The 17,500-nt window shown below is 46.9% G+C and overlaps 1 protein-coding gene across 1 annotated transcript in view; it reads left to right on the forward strand.

The window, feature by feature from the left end:
* pax5 (paired box 5) overlaps positions 1 to 17,500 on the forward strand; it is a 72,733-nt gene that overhangs the window by 10,157 nt on the left and 45,076 nt on the right. The window contains exon 2 of the mRNA XM_046338652.1: positions 16,621 to 16,786. Coding sequence (XP_046194608.1) covers positions 16,621 to 16,786 — 166 coding nt within the window. The remainder of the gene's footprint in view (positions 1 to 16,620; positions 16,787 to 17,500) is intronic.

Raw genomic sequence — 17,500 nt, forward strand, 5'->3', positions numbered from 1 at the left:
ATGTACTGAGCAAATATCAAATTGGCTTTTTACTAAATTACCGTACGACAGACCATGTATTCACCCAAATTGACAAACAAACAAAATTGAAAAAAACATCCAACATTATAACATCCATGAACACAAACAACAAGTGTTAAAATTGGCAAAAACACACAGATTTCTTCCCACAGGGCCGTGGGGTTAGACAGGGATGCAGCTTAAGCCCCACCCTCTTCAACATATATATCAACCAATTGGCGCGGGAGAGAGAGAGAGAGAGAGAGAGAGAGAGACAGGGATGGATGGAGGGATGGATGGAGAGGGAGGGTGTGTGTGAGATGGAGGGATGGAGAGGGAGGGTGTGTGTGAGATAGATAGATAGATAGATAGATAGATAGATAGATAGATAGATAGAACAAATTTCTTCACACAGGGTAGTGGGGTGAGACAGGGATGCAGCTTAAGCCCCACCCTCTTCAACATATATATCAACCAATTGGCACGGGGCACTAGAAAAGTCTGCAGCACCCGGCCTCACCCTACTAGAATCCGAAGTCAAATGTCTGCTGTTTGCTGATGATCTGGTGCTTCTGTCGCCCTGACAGTAAATCTCAGTAAGACAAAAATAATGGTGCTCCATAAAAAGGTCCAGTTGCCAGGACCACAAATGTAAATTCCATCTAGACACTGTTGCCAAGGAGCAGGTTTTCTCAAACGCGTACCCTCAGGGATACACGCAATGCCGTTGGGGGTAAGCCAAATAAAAATGTGATTAAATATATAATATATACATAGTGTACCTATGATGAAAATTACAGGCCTCTCTCATCTTTTTAAGTGGGAGAACTTGCACAAATGGTGGCTGACTAAATATTTTTTTGCCCCACTGTATATATAAATAGAGTTGAAGTCGGAAGTGTACATACACCAAACTCTGTTTTTCACAACTCCTGACATTTAATCCAAGTAAAAATTCCCCGTCTTAGGTCAGTTAGGATCCCCACTTTATTTTAAGAATGTGAAAAGTGAGAATAATGGTAGAGAGAATGATTTATTTCAGCTTTTATTTCTTTCATCACATTCCCAGTGGGTCAGAAGCTTCCACAAGCTTCCCACAATAAGTTGGGTGAATTTTGGCCCATTGCTCCTGACAGAGCTGGTGTAACTGAGTCAGGTTTGTAGGCTTCCTTGCTTGCACACGTTTTTTTCAGTTCTGCCCACAAATGTTCTATAGGATTGAGGTCGGCCTTTGTGATGGCCACTCCAATACCTTGACTTTGTTGTCCTTAAGCCATTTTACCACAACTTTGGAAGTATTCTTGGGGTCATTGTCCATTTGGAAGACCCATTTGCGACCAAGCTTTAACTTCCTGACTGATGTCTTGAGATGTTGCTTCAATATATCCACATAATTTTCCTTCCTCATGATGCCATCTATTTTATGAAGTGCACCAGTCCCTCCTCCAACAAAGCACCCCCACAACATGATGCTGCCACCCCCGTGCTTCACGGTTGGGATGGTGTTCTTCTGCTTGCAAGCCTCCCCCTTTTCCCTCCAAACATAACAATGGTCATTATGGCCAAACAGTTATATTTTTGTTTCATCAGACCAGAGGACATTTCTCCAAAAAGTATGATCTTTGTCCCCATGTGCAGCTGAAAACTGTAGTCTGGCTTTATGGTGGTTTTGGAGCTACTGAATGGCTAGGACAGGCAAGCCCCATACTATTGTAGAGGACAGGCCAGGACAGGCAAGCCCCATACTATTGTAGAGGACTGGCTGGGACAGACAAGCCCCATACTATTGTAGAGGACTGGCTGGGACAGGCAAGCCCCATACTATTGTAGAGGACTGGCTGAGACAGACAAGCCCCATACTATTGTAGAGGACTGGCTGGGACAGACAAGCCCCATACTATTGTAGAGGACTGGCTGGGACAGGCAAGCCCCATACTATTGTAGAGGACTGGCTGAGACAGACAAGCCCCATACTATTGTAGAGGACAGGCCAGGACAGGCAAGCCCCATACTATTGTAGAGGACTGGCTGGGACAGACAAGCCCCATACTATTGTAGAGGACTGGCTGAGACAGACAAGCCCCATACTATTGTAGAGGACTGGCTGGGACAGACAAGCCCCATACTATTGGGGAGGGAGGACTTCATTCTTCCTGTTGCCGCACATATGGCTGGGTCAATGCTGGGGGAAAAGACCCCAAAAAACTACACAGACAATGTCTTCATCAAACAACCCTGTTTCATCAGTGACGTGGCAGGAGATGTTTTGAAACAATTACTGCTTCACATACAAGCCCATGAATTATATGTGTTACATCTGGATGAGTCAACAGACATGGAGGGCCTGGCACAGCTCCTGGTATATGTCCTACACTGCAGCATCCACCTAGAGGCTCTTGGGTCACTGCAGCATCCACCTAGAGGCTCTTGGGTCACTGCAGCATCCACCACTGCAGCATCCACCTAGAGGCTCTCATGGGAGGCTCTTGGGTACACTGCAGCATCCACCTAGAGGCTCTTGGGTCACTGCAGCATCCACCTAGAGGCTCTTGGGTCACTGCAGCATCCACCTAGAGGCTCTTGGGTAGCAGCATCTTGGGTAGACTGCAGCATCTGAGGCAGGGTCATCCACCTAGAGGCTCTTGGGTAGACTGCAGCATCCACCTAGAGGCTCTTGGGTCACTGCAGCATCCACCTAGAGGCTCTTGGGTAGACTGAGCTCCACCTAGCAGCATCCACCACCTAGAGGCTCTTGGGGGTACTGCAGCATCCACCTAGAGGCTCTTGAGCAGCATCCACCTAGAGGCTCTTGGGTACACTGCAGCATCCACCTAGAGGCTCTTGGGTACACTGCAGCATCCACCTAGAGGCTCTTGGGTAACTGCAGCATCCACCTAGAGGCTCTTGGGTACACTGCAGCATCCACCTGGGCTACACTGCAGCATCCACCTAGAGGCTCTTGGGTACACTGCAGCATCCACCTAGAGGCTCTTGGGTACACTGCAGCATCCACCTGGCTCTTGGGTGGTCAGCATCCACCTAGAGGCTCTTGGGTACACTGCAGCATCCACCTAGAGGCTCTTGGGTACACTGCAGCATCCACCTAGAGGCTCTTGGGTACACTGCAGCATCCACCTAGAGGCTCTTGGGTACACTGCAGCATCCACCTAGAGGCTCTTGGGTAGACTGCAGCATCCACCTAGAGGCTCTTGGGTACACTGCAGCATCCACCTAGAGGCTCTTGGGTACACTGCAGCATCCACCTAGAGGCTCTTGGGTGCAGCATCCACCTAGAGGCTCTTGGGTAGCACTCCACCTAGAGGCTGAGAGGCTCTTGGGTACACTGCAGCATCCACCTAGAGGCTCTTGGGTAAACTGCAGCATCCACCTAGAGGCTCTTGGGTACACTGCAGCATCCACCTAGAGGCTCTTGGGTACACTGCAGGTACTTTCCATCATTGTATGACTTTTTGTGTGTAAATGAACTGAAGCTGAGTGAGTTGGGTGAACAATTACGCTCCATGCATCCACCTAGAGGCTCTTGGGTACACTGCAGCATCCACCTAGAGGCTCTTGGGTCCACCTAGAGGCTCTTGCAGAGGCATCCACCTAGAGGCTCTTGGGTACACTGCAGCATCCACCTAGAGGCTCTTGGGTCCACACTGCAGCATCCACCTAGAGGCTCTTGGGTACACTGCAGCATCCACCTAGAGGCTCTTGGGTAAACTGCAGCATCCACCTAGAGGCTCTTGGGTACACTGCAGCATCCACCTAGAGGCTCTTGGGTACACTGCAGCATCCACCTAGAGGCTCTTGGGTAGACTGCAGCATCCACCTAGAGGCTCTTGGGTACACTGCAGCATCCACCTAGAGGCTCTTGGGTCACTGCAGCATCCACCTAGAGGCTCTTGCTGCCAAGGGAACGCCTGACCCATTGAAAGATGTTTTCGACTCTACAGTGAAAATGGTTAACTTTGTTAAAGCAAGGCCCCTGAACGAATGTATTTTCTGCACCAATGATATGGGCAGCGACCATGCAACGCTTTTACAACATACAGAAGTGCGCTGGTTATCAAGGGGCAAAGTATCGACACGTTTAAAAAAATTGAGAGACGAGATCAAAGTTTTCTTTACTGACCATAATTGTCACTTGTCTTGATGATGATGAGTTTTTCACACGACTGGCCACATCTGGGTGATGTTTTTTTTATCAACTGAATGATCTGAATCTAGGATTACAGTGACTCTCTGCGACTATACTCAACGTGTGGGACAAAATTGAGGCTAAGATGAAGAAGTTGGAGCTCTTCTCTGTCTGCGTTAACAAGGACAACACACAGGTCTTTCCATCATTGTATGACTTTTTGTGTGTAAATTAACTGAAGCTTAACGGACAATGTCAAATGTGAAATAGCGAAGCACCTGAGTGAGTTGGGTGAACAAATACGCAGGTACTTTCCAGAAACGGACGACACAAACAACTGGATTCGTTATCTCTTTCATGCCCCGCCTCCAGTCCACTTACCGATATCTGAACAAGAGAGTCTCATCGAAATTGCAACAAGCGGTTCTGGGAAAATTGAATCAGAAGCCGCTGCCAGATGTCTGGTTAGGGCTGCTGCTCAGAGTATCCTGCCTTGGCAAATCCTGCTGTTAAGACACTGATGCCCTTTGCAACCACGTACCTATGTGAGAGTGGATTCTCGGCCATCACTAGCAAGAAAACTAAATACAGGCACAGACTGTGTGTTGACAATGATTTAAAACTGAGACTCTCTCACAATACAACCCAACATTCACATTTACATTTAAGTCATTTAGCAGATGCTCTTATCCAGAGCGACTTACAAATTGGAAAACATGGTACAGATGGGATTTGAACCAATGGTCTTCGGTTTACGAGACCGACGCCTTACCAACATTGCAGAGTTATGTGCATCCTTTCAAACACACCCTTCTCATTAACCTGTGGTGAGTTATTCACACCCTTCTCATTAACCTGTGGTGAGTTATTCACACCCTTCTCATTAACCTGTGGTGAGTTATTCACACCCTTCTCATTAACCTGTGGTGAGTTATTCACACCCTTCTCATTAACCTGTGGTGAGTTATTCACACCCTTCTCATTAACCTGTGGTGAGTTATTCACACCCTTCTCATTAACCTGTGGTGAGTTATTCACACCCTTCTCATTAACCTGTGGTGAGTTATTCACACCCTTCTCATTAACCTGTGGTGAGTTATTCACACCCTTCTCATTAACCTGTGGTGAGTTATTCACACCCTTCTCATTAACCTGTGGTGAGTTATTCACACCCTTCTCATTAACCTGTGGTGAGTTATTCACACCCTTCTCATTAACCTGTTGAGTTATTCACACCCTTCTCATTAACCTGTGGTGAGTTATTCACACCCTTCTCATTAACCTGTGGTGAGTTATCACACCCTTCTCATTAACCTGTGGTGAGTTATTCACACCCTTCTCATTAACCTGTGGTGAGTTATTCACACCCTTCTCATTAACCTGTGGTGAGTTATTCACACCCTTCTCATTAACCTGTGGTGAGTTATTCACACCCTTCTCATTAACCTGTGGTGAGTTATTCACACCCTTCTCATTAACCTGTGGTGAGTTATTCACACCCTTCTCATTAACCTGTGGTGAGTTATTCACACCCTTCTCATTAACCTGTGGTGAGTTATTCACACCCTTCTCATTAACCTGTGGTGAGTTATTCACACCCTTCTCATTAACCTGTGGTGAGTTATTCACACCCTTCTCATTAACCTGTGGTGAGTTATTCACACCCTTCTCATTAACCTGTGGTGTTATTCACACCCTTCTCATTAACCTGTGGTGAGTTCCTCACACCCTTCTCATTAACCTGTGGTGAGTTATTCAGGCCCTTCTCATTAACCTGTGGTGAGTTATTCAACCCTTCTCATTAACAATATTTGAGAACCTGTTGGTTATTCTAGAGGGGAGTTATTCAGCTGACCCTGGGTGCTAGAACCTGGGGGTACCCTTCTCATTAACCTGTGGTGAGCTGACCCTGGTGCTTAGACCTGGGGAGTTACAGCTGACCCTGGTGCTAGAGGGGGTAACCTGACCCTGGTGAGCTGACCCTGGTGCTAGAGGGGAGTACAGCTGACCCTGGTGCTAGAGGGGGTACAGCTGACCCTGGTGCTAGAGGGGGTACAGCTGACCCTGGTGCTAGAGGGGTATTCACAGCTGAACCTGGTGCTGACCCTGACCTTGCTCAGAGGGGGTACAGCTGACCCTGGTGCTAGAGGGGTGAGTTACAGCTGACCCTGGTGCTTCTCAGAGGGGAGTTACAGCTTAACCTGGTGCTAGAGAGAGAACCCTGGTGCTAGAGACCTGGGTACAGAGACCCTTCTCAGACCTGAGGAGTTAACAGAGAGGAGTTACAGAGAGGAGAGTTAGAGAGAGATGTGGTGAGATTCAGAGGGGTAGAGAGAACCTGAGAGAGAGAGTGTGAGAGAGATGTAGAGAGTTCAGAGACACCCTTCTCATAGAGAGAGAGATAGAGGTGGTAGAGAGAGAGAGAAAGAGAGGTAGAGAGAGTGGTGAGTTATTCACACCCTTCTCAGAGAGAGTGAGTTAGAGAGAACCTGAGAAATAGAGAGGATAGAGAGACCCTGGTAGAGAGAGAGAGTAGAGAGAGAGGTAGAGAGAGAGATAGAGGGGTAGAGTAGAGAGAGAGAGAGAGAGAGAGTAGAGAGAGAGGTAGAGAGAGGTGCTAGAGAGAGAGAGAGAGAGAGAGAGAGAGAGAGAGGTAGAGAGAGAGGTACAGAGAGAGAGAGAGAGAGAGGGGGTAGAGAGAGATGGTGAGAGAGAGAGGTAGAGAGAGAGATAGAGGGGGTAGAGAGAGGCTAGAGAGAGAGAGAGAAAGAGAGGTAGAGAGAGAGGTAGAGAGAGAGATAGAGAGGTAGAGAGAGAGGTAGAGAGAGAGGTAGAGAGAGAGAAACAGAGAGAGAGAGGTAGAGAGAGAGAAAGAGAGAGAGACAGACAGAGAGGTAGAGAGAGAGAAACAGAGAGAGAGAGACAGAGAGGTAGAGAGAGAGAACAGAGAGAGAGAAACAGAGAGAGACAGAGGGGTAGGTAGAGAGAGAGGTAGAGAGAGAGAGAGACAGAGAGGTAGAGAGAGAGAAACAGAGAGAGAGACAGACAGAGAGGTAGAGAGAGAGAAACAGAGAGAGAGACAGAGAGAGACAGAGAGAGAGAAACAGAGAGAGAAACAGAGAGAGAGAGAGAGAGGTAGAGAGAGAGAAACAGAGAGAGAGACAGACAGAGAGGTAGAGAGAGAGAAACAGAGAGAGAGACAGACAGAGAGGTAGAGAGAGAGAAACAGAGAGAGAGACAGAGAGAGAGAGAGAAAGATATATGCTATATAGACAAATCTTAGTGATACTGTAGTTACTGTATAAATAAATGGAGAGGAGATAGAGGGAGAGGGGAGGAGGAGGGGGGGGAGGAGAGGGGAGGAGAAGGGAGAGAGGAGAGGGGAGGACGAGGGAGAGAGGAGATGGAGGGAGAGAGGAGAGAGGAGGAGGAGGGCGAGGGGAGAGAGGAGATGGAGGGAGAGAGGGGGAGGAGGGAGGAGAGGAGCTGGATGGAGAGAGGAGAGGAGATGGAGGGAGAGAAGGGTGAAGGGGGAGGAGAGAAGCTATCGTAGGAGTACACTGAGTGTCGGAGACATTAAGAACACCTTCCTAGCACCTCAGAACAGCCTCAATTCGTCTACAACAGTGATCACCAACCTTTTCCGAGTCAAGGTCACTTCTCTGAGTCAAAATGCAAGCAGAGATCTACCGCTCTGATATTTTATTACCTTGACTTATAGAATGTAACCCTCTGCCACATGAACCAATTATAAACCAGTTCTGTAGCAATGAGCCAATTATAAACCAGTTCTGTAGCAATGAGCCAATTATAAACCAGTTCTGTAGCAATGAGCCAATTATAAACCAGTTCTGTAGCAATGAGATCATTATAAACCAGTTCAGTAGCAATGAGCCAATTATAAACCAGTTCAGTAGCAATGAGCCAATTATAAACCAGTTCTGTAGCAATGAGCCAATTATAAACCAGTTCTGTAGCAATGAGCCAATTATAAACCAGTTCTGTAGCAATGAGCCAATTATAAACCAGTTCTGTAGCAATGAGCCAATTATAAACCAGTTCTGTAGCAATGAGCCAATTATAAACCAGTTCTGTAGCAATGAGCCCATTATAAACCAGTTCTGTAGCAATGAGCCAATTATAAACCAGTTCTGTAGCAATGAGCCAATTATAAACCAGTTCTGTAGCAATGAGCCAATTATAAACCAGTTCTGTAGCAATGAGCCAATTATAAACCAGTTCTGTAGCAATGAGCCAATTATAAACCAGTTCTGTAGCAATGAGCCAATTATAAACCAGTTCTGTAGCAATGAGCCAATTATAAACCAGTTCTGTAGCAATGAGCCAATTATAAACCAGTTCTGTAGCAATGAGCCAATTATAAACCAGTTCTGTAGCAATGAGCCAATTATAAACCAGTTCTGTAGCAATGAGCCAATTATAAACCAGTTCTGTAGCAATGAGCCAATTATAAACCAGTTCTGTAGCAATGAGCCAATTATAAACCAGTTCTGTAGCAATGAGCCAATTATAAACCAGTTCTGTAGCAATGAGCCAATTATAAACCAGTTCAGTACCAGTTCTGTAGCAATGAACCAATTATAAAATGTATTTATAAAGCCAGTTCATCTCAAAGTGCTGTACAGAAAAGCCTAAAACCCCCAATAGCAAGCAGTGCAGGTGTGAATGGGGTTCTGTTGTCATGGTGATTGTTGAAACCTAGAGTGGAACCAGGCTATGAATATGGTTCTGTTGTCATGGTGATTGTTGATGTGTGTGCAGTATGAATGGGGTTCTGTTGTCATGGGGATTGTTGATGTGTGTGCAGTATGAATGGGGTTCTGTTGTCATGGTGATTGTTGATGTGAGTGCAGTATGAATAGGGTTCTGTTGTCATGGTGATTGTTGATGTGAGTGTGACGTATGAATGGGGTTCTGTTGTCATGGTGATTGTTGATGTGTGTGCAGTATGAATAGGGTTCTGTTGTCATGGTGATTGTTGATGTGTGTGCAGTATGAATAGGGTTCTGTTGTCATGGTGATTGTTGATGTGTGTGCAGTATGAATAGGGTTCTGTTGTCATGGTGATTGTTGATGTGTGTGCAGTATGAATGGGGTTCTGTTGTCATGGTGATTGTTGATGTGAGTGCAGTATGAATGGGGTTCTGTTGTCATGGGGATTGTTGATGTGAGTGCAGTATGAATGGGGTTCTGTTGTCATGGGGATTGTTGATGTGTGTGCAGTATGAATGGGGTTCTGTTGTCATGGGGATTGTTGATGTGTGTGCAGTATGAATGGGGTTCTGTTGTCATGGTGATTGTTGATGTGAGTGCAGTATGAATGGGGTTCTGTTGTCATGGTGATTGTTGATGTGAGTGTGACGTATGAATGGGGTTCTGTTGTCATGGTGATTGTTGATGTGTGTGCAGTATGAATGGGGTTCTGTTGTCATGGTGATTGTTGATGTGTGTGCAGTATGAATAGGGTTCTGTTGTCATGGTGATTGTTGATGTGTGTGCAGTATGAATAGGGTTCTGTTGTCATGGTGATTGTTGATGTGTGTGCAGTATGAAGTATGAATGGGTTCTGTTGTCATGGTGATTGTTGATGTGTGTGCAGTATGAATGGGGTTCTGTTGTCATGGGGATTGTTGATGTGTGTGCAGTATGAATAGGGTTCTGTTGTCATGGGGATTGTTGATGTGTGTGCAGTATGAATGGGGTTCTGTTGTCATGGTGATTGTTGATGTGAGTGCAGTATGAATGGGGTTCTGTTGTCATGGGGATTGTTGATGTGAGTGCAGTATGAATGGGGTTCTGTTGTCATGGGGATTGTTGATGTGTGTGCAGTATGAATGGGGTTCTGTTGTCATGGGGATTGTTGATGTGTGTGCAGTATGAATGGGGTTCTGTTGTCATGGTGATTGTTGATGTGAGTGCAGTATGAATAGGGTTCTGTTGTCATGGTGATTGTTGATGTGAGTGCAGTATGAATGGGGTTCTGTTGTCATGGTGATTGTTGATGTGAGTGTGACGTATGAATGGGGTTCTGTTGTCATGGTGATTGTTGATGTGTGTGCAGTATGAATGGGGTTCTGTTGTCATGGTGATTGTTGATGTGTGTGCAGTATGAATAGGGTTCTGTTGTCATGGTGATTGTTGATGTGTGTGCAGTATGAATGGGGTTCTGTTGTCATGGTGATTGTTGATGTGAGTGCAGTATGAATAGGGTTCTGTTGTCATGGTGATTGTTGATGTGAGTGTGACGTATGAATGGGGTTCTGTTGTCATGGTGATTGTTGATGTGTGTGTGACGTATGAATGGGGTTCTGTTGTCATGGTGATTGTTGATGTGTGTGTGACGTATGAATGGGGTTCTGTTGTCATGGTGATTGTTGATGTGTGTGTGACGTATGAATGGGGTTCTGTTGTCATGGTGATTGTTGATGTGTGTGCAGTATGAATATGGTTCTGTTGTCATGGTGATTGATGATGTGTGTGCACTATGAATATGGTTCTGTTGTCATGGTGATTGTTGATGTGTGTGCACTATGAATAGTTAACTGTTGGCATGGTGATCTTTTATTTAACCTTGTTTTAACTAGTTAAGTCAGTTAAAGAACACATTCTTATTTACAATGACGGCCTACGGGGGAATGGTGGATTAACTGTCTTGTTCAGGGGGCAGAACAACAGATTTTTACCTTGTCAACTCTGGGATTCGATCCAGCAACCTTTCGGTTACCAGTCCAACACTCTAACCACTAGACTACCTGCCACAGAATAGTGTCCTGTTGTCTACGTGATTGTTGAATATAGACTGTAGATATCTATGTTGTCATGGTGATTGTTTTTTTTTATTTTTTATTTTTTTATTTCACCTTTATTTAACCAGGTAGGCTAGTTGAGAACAAGTTCTTATTTGCAACTGCGACCTGGCCAAGATAAAGCATAGCAGTGTGAACAGACAACACAGAGTTACACATGGAGTAAACAATTAACAAGTCAATAACACAGAGAAAAAAAGGGGGAGTCTATATACAATGTGTGCAAAAGGCATGAGGTGGTAGGCGAATAATTACAATATTGCAGATTAACACTGGGGTGATAAATGATCAGATGATCATGTACAGGTAGAGATATTAGTGTGCAAAAGAGCAGAAAAGTAAATAAATAAAAACTGTGGGGATGAGGTAGGTGAAAATGGGTGTGCTATTTACCAATAGATTATGTACAGCTGCAGCGATCGGTTAGCTGCTCAGATAGCTGATGTTTGAAGTTGGTGAGGGAGATAAAAGTCTCCAACTTCAGCGATTTTTGCAATTCGTTCCAGTCACAGGCAGCAGAGTACTGGAACGAAAGGCGGCCGAATGAGGTGTTGGCTTTAGGGATGATCAATGAGATACACCTGCTGGAGCGCGTGCTACGGATGGGTGTTGCCATCGTGACCAGTGAGCTGAGATAAGGCGGAGCTTTGCCTAGCATGGCCTTGTAGATGACCTGAAGCCAGTGGGTCTGGCGACGAATATGTAGCGAGGGCCAGCCGACTATAGCATACAAGTCGCAGTGGTGGGTAGTATAAGGTGCTTTAGTGACAAAACGGATGGCACTGTGATAAACTGCATCCAGTTTGCTGAGTAGAGTGTTGGAAGCAATTTTGTAGATGACGTCGCCGAAGTCGAGGATCGGTAGGATAGTCAGCTTTACTAGGGCAAGCTTGGCAGCGTGAGTGAAGGAGGCTTTGTTGCGGAATAGAAAGCCGATTCTTGATTTGATTTTCGATTGGAGATGTTTGATATGGGTCTGGAAGGAGAGTTTGCAGTCTAGCCAGACACCTAGGTACTTATAGGTGTCCACATATTCAAGGTCGGAGCCATCCAGTGTGGTGATGCTAGTCGGGCATGCCGGTGCAGGCAGCGATCGGTTGAAAAGCATGCATTTGGTTTTACTAGCGTTTAAGAGCAGTTGGAGGCCACGGAAGGAGTGTTGTATGGCATTGAAGCTCGATTGGAGGTTAGATAGCACAGTGTCCAATGACGGGCCGAAAGTGTATACAATGGTGTCGTCTGCGTAGAGGTGGATCAGGGAATCGCCCGCAGCAAGAGCAACATCATTGATATATACAGAGAAAAGAGTCGGCCCGAGAATTGAACCCTGTGGCACCCCCATAGAGACTGCCAGAGGACCGGACAACATGCCCTCCGATTTGACACACTGAACTCTGTCTGCAAAGTAATTGGTGAACCAGGCAAGGCAGTCATCCGAAAAACCGAGGCTACTGAGTCTGCCGATAAGAATATGGTGATTGACAGAGTCGAAAGCCTTGGCAAGGTCGATGAAGACGGCTGCACAGTACTGTCTTTTATCGATGGCGGTTATGATGTCGTTTAGTACCTTGAGTGTGGCTGAGGTGCACCCGTGACCGGCTCGGAAACCGGATTGCATAGCGGAGAAGGTACGGTGGGATTCGAGATGGTCAGTCACCTGTTTGTTGACTTGGCTTTCGAAGACCTTAGATAGGCAGGGCAGGATGGATATAGGTCTGTAACAGTTTGGGTCCAGGGTGTCACCCCCTTTGAAGAGGGGGATGACTACGGCAGCTTTCCAGTCCTTGGGGATCTCAGACGATATGAAAGAGAGGTTGAACAGGCTGGTAATAGGGGTTGCGACAATGGCGGCGGATAATTTCAGAAATAGAGGGTCCAGATTGTCAAGCCCAGCTGATTTATACGGGTCCAGGTTTTGCAGCTCTTTCAGAACATCTGCTATCTGGATTTGGGTAAAGGAGAACCTGGAGAGGCTTGGGCGAGGAGCTGCGGGGGGTCCGGGGCTGTTGGCCGAGGTAGGAGTAGCCAGGCGGAAGGCATGGCCAGCCGTTGAGAAATGCTTGTTGAAGTTTTCGATAATCATGGATTTGTCGGTGGTGACCGTGTTCCCTAGCCTCAGTGCAGTGGGCAGCTGGGAGGGGGTGCTCTTGTTCTCCATGGACTTCACAGTGTCCCAGAACTTTTTGGAGTTGGAGCTACAGGATGCAAACTTCTGCCTGAAGAAGCTGGCCTTAGCTTTCCTGACTGACTGCGTGTATTGGTTCCTGACTTCCCTGAACAGTTGCATATCGCGGGGACTGTTTGATGCTATTGCAGTCCGCCACAGGATGTTTTTGTGCTGGTCGAGGGCAGTCAGGTCTGGAGTGAACCAAGGGCTGTATCTGTTCTTAGTTCTGCATTTTTTGAACGGAGCATGCTTATCTAAAATGGTGAGGAAGTTACTCTTAAAGAATGACCAGGCATCCTCAACTGACGGGATGAGTTCAATGTCCTTCCAGGATACCCGGGCCCGGTCGATTAGAAAGGCCTGCTCACAGAAGTGTTTTAGGGAGCGTTTGACAGTGATGAGGGGTGGTCGTTTGACTGCGGCACCGTAGCGGATACAGGCAATGAGGCAGTGGTTGCTGAGATCCTGGTTGAAGACAGCGGAGGTGTATTTGGAGGGCTGGTTGGTCAGGATGACGTCTATGAGGGTGCCCTTGCTTACAGAGTTAGGGTTGTACCTGGTGGGTTCTTTGATGATTTGTGTGAGATTGAGGGCATCTAGCTTAGATTGTAGGACTGCCGGGGTGTTAAGCATATCCCAGTTTAGGTCACCTAACAGAACAAACTCTGAAGCTAGATGGGGGGCAATCAATTCACAAATGGTGTCCAGGGCACAGCTGGGAGCTGAGGGGGGTCGGTAGCAGGCGGCAACAGTGAGAGACTTATTTCTGGAGAGAGTAATTTTCAGAATTAGTAGTTTGAACTGTTTGGGTATGGACCTGGAAAGTATGACATTACTTTGCAGGCTATCTCTGCAGTAGACTTCAACTCCTCCCCCTTTAGCAGTTCTATCTTGACGGAAGATGTTATAGTTGGGTATGGAAATCTCTGAATTTTTGGTGGCCTTCCTGAGCCAGGATTCAGACACGGCAAGGACATCAGGGTTAGCAGAGTGTGCTAAAGCAGTGAGTAAAACAAACTTAGGGAGGAGGCTTCTGATGTTGACATGCATGAAACCAAGGCTTTTTCGATCACAGAAGTCAACAAATGAGGGTGCCTGGGGACATGCGGGGCCTGGGTTTACCTCCACATCACCCGCGGAACAGAGAAGGAGTAGTATGAGGGTGCGGCTAAGTGCTATCAAAACTGGTCGCCTAGAGCGTTGGGGACAGAGAATTAGAGGAGCAGGTTTCTGGGCATGGTAGAATATATTCAGGGCATAATGCGCAGACAGGGGTATGGTGGGGTGCGGGTATGGCGGAGGTAAGCCCAGGCACTGGGTGAAGATGAGAGAGGTTTTATCTCTGGACATGCTGGTTGTAATGGGTGAGGTCACCGCATATGTTGGAGGAGGGACAAAGGAGGTATCAGGGGTATGAGGAGTGGGACTAGGGGCTCCATAGTGAACTAAAACAGCTATGTAGCCAAGTGATCAGAGTCCAGGGGCAGGGGGGCTGGGCTGGCGAGTGTTATCCAGGTTAAGAAAACTAAAAATGACTAAGTAGCTTGTAGCTAGCTAGCTGGTAGCTAAATAGCTTGTAGCTAGCTGGTTAGCTTCTGGAGGTTCTTGGGTGTGTTCTGGGCTAAACAAGCTAAACAAGCTAGCAGTTAGCCTGCCGAGTTAGCAAGCAAGGAGATAGCGAGGGCTAGTGAGTTAGCCTTTGGAGGACGTTGCGATGGGGTGAGTCTGTTTATTCCTCTTCATGCGGTGACATCGATAGACCGGTCGTGGATCCGGGTATAGAAGCCCAGGAGTATGCTAGGAGCTCTGGCCAGGCTAGCTTCAAGCTACGTGGGTGGAAACGCTAGCCAGGAGTAATCAACCAGGGTTGCTGTTTAGCTCGATAGCTAGTTGTGAAGATCCAGCTGAAGAATGTTCCGTTTGTGGTGGGAATCCGGGGGTAAAAAAAAATTAAAAAAAATATAAAAAAATAAATAGGTCCGTTATGCTCTGGTTAGCGTCGCGTTGTTCGAACTGGCGAGAGCTTTCCGAGCTAAAGGTTAGCTGAAGACCGCTAGCATAGCTGGCTAGCTTCAGTTGAAGGGTTCCGGTTTCGGTTTCGAAGTAAATATAACTACTTTAGGAAAAGTAGCTACATTGGCGGGTTGCAGAAGAGTATTTGGAAGCTTAGGTTTAGCAAAATGTTTTTAAAGATATGCGAAGAAAAACATATCTAAAATATCTAAAACGAAAAAGAGACGATATTTACAGAGAGACGATACGACAGGACGAGTTACTGCTACGCCATCTTGGAAAGTAGTAGAAGTAGTAGAGTAGTTGTTGAATATATACTGTAGATATCTATGTTGTCATGGTGATTGTTGAATATATACTGTAGATATCTATGTAGTCATGGTGATTGTTGAATATATACTATGTTGTCATGATATTGTTGAATATATACTGTAGATATCTATGTTGTCATGGTGATTGTTGAATATATACTGTAGATATCTATGTTGTCATGGTGATTGTTGAATATATACTGTAGATATCTATGTTGTCATGGTGATTGTTGAATATATACTGTAGATATCTATGTTGTCATAGTGATTGTTGAATATATACTGTAGATATCTATGTTGTCTCTCTATGTGCTCTTTTTATATCCAGGGAATAAACGCTGTGTTACATTTACAGTTTGATTGGTTGATGAAGTATCTCCCCCCACTCCCTCTCTCTCTCTCTCTCTCTCTCTCTCTGTCTCTCTCGCTCTCTGTCTCTCTCTCTCTCTGTCTCTCTCTGTCTCTCTCTGTCTCTCTCTCTCTCTCTCTCTCTCTCTCTCTCTGTCTCTCTCTCGTCTCTCTTTCCCTCTCTCTGTCTCTCTCTCTCTCTCTCTCTCTCTCTCTCTCTCTCTCTCTCTCTCTCTCTCTCTCTCTCTCTCTCTCTCTCTCTCTCTCTCTCTCTCTGTCTCTCTGTCTCTCTCTCTCCGTCTCTCCGTCTCCCTCTCTCTCTCTCTCTCTCTCTGTCTCTCTCTCTCTCTCTGTCTCTCTCTCTCTCTCTCTCTCTGTCTCTCTGTCTCTCTGTCTCTCTCTCTCCATCTCTCCGTCTCTCTCTCTCTCTCTCTCTCTCTCTCTCTCTCTCTCTCCTCTCTCTCTCTCTCTCTCTCTCTCTCTCTCTCTCTCTCTCTCTCTCTCTCTCTCTCTCTCTCTCTATGTCTCTCTCTGTCTCTCTCTCTCTGTCTCTCTGTCTCTCTCTCTCTCTCTCTCTCTCTCTCTCCGTCTCTCTCTCCCTCTCTCTCTCTCTCTCTCCCTCTCTCTCTCTCTGTCTCTCTCTCTCTGTCTGTCTCTCTCTCTCTCTCTCTCTCTCTCTCTCCTCTCTCTCTCTCCCTCTCTCTCTCTCTCTCTCTCTCTCTCTCTCTCCTCTCTCTCTCCCAGGACATCTCTCTCTCTCCCAGATGTGGTCTCTCTCTCACCTCCGCCCCTCTCTCTCCCCCCTCCCAGGACATGGAGGGGTGAATCAGTTAGGAGGCGTGTTCGTGAACGGCAGGCCCCTCCCAGATGTGGTGCGAACACGAATCGTAGAGCTGGCTCACCAAGGGGTCCGCCCCTGTGATATCTCTCGACAGCTCCGGGTCAGTCACGGATGTGTCAGCAAGATACTGGGGAGGTGAGACACACACACAGACACACACACACAGAGACAGGTAGCCACACACACACAGAGACAGGTAGCCACACACACACACAGACAGAGACAGCAAGTAGACCACACACACACACACAGCCACACACACACAGAGACAGGTAGCCACACACACAGAGACAGGTAGCCACACACACAGACAGAGACAGGTAGCCACACACACACACACAGAGACAGGTAGCCACACACACAGAGACAGGTAGCCACACACACAGAGACAGGTAGCCACACACACAGAGACAGGTAGCCACACACACAGAGACAGGTAGCCACACACAGAGACAGGTAGCCACACACACAGAGACAGAGACAGGAGACAGAGACAGCCACACACACACAGAGACAGGTAGCCACACAGACAGTTAGCCACACACACAGAGACAGAGACAGGTAGCCACACACACAGAGACAGAGACAGTTAGCCACACACACACAGAGACAGGTAGCCACACACACAGAGACAGGTAGCCACACACAGAGACAGGCAGCCACACACACAGAGACAGAGACAGGTAGCCACACACACAGAGACAGGTAGACACACACAAAGACAGAGACAGTTAGCCACACACACAGAGACAGAGACAGGTAGCCACACACACAGAGACAGAGACAGTTAGCCACACACAGAGACAGAGACAGGTAGCCACACACACAGAGACAGAGCCACAGAGACAG

This window comes from Oncorhynchus gorbuscha, unplaced genomic scaffold (genome assembly GCF_021184085.1).
Source record: "Oncorhynchus gorbuscha isolate QuinsamMale2020 ecotype Even-year unplaced genomic scaffold, OgorEven_v1.0 Un_scaffold_2074, whole genome shotgun sequence".
NCBI classification, from domain to species: Eukaryota; Metazoa; Chordata; class Actinopteri; order Salmoniformes; family Salmonidae; genus Oncorhynchus; species Oncorhynchus gorbuscha.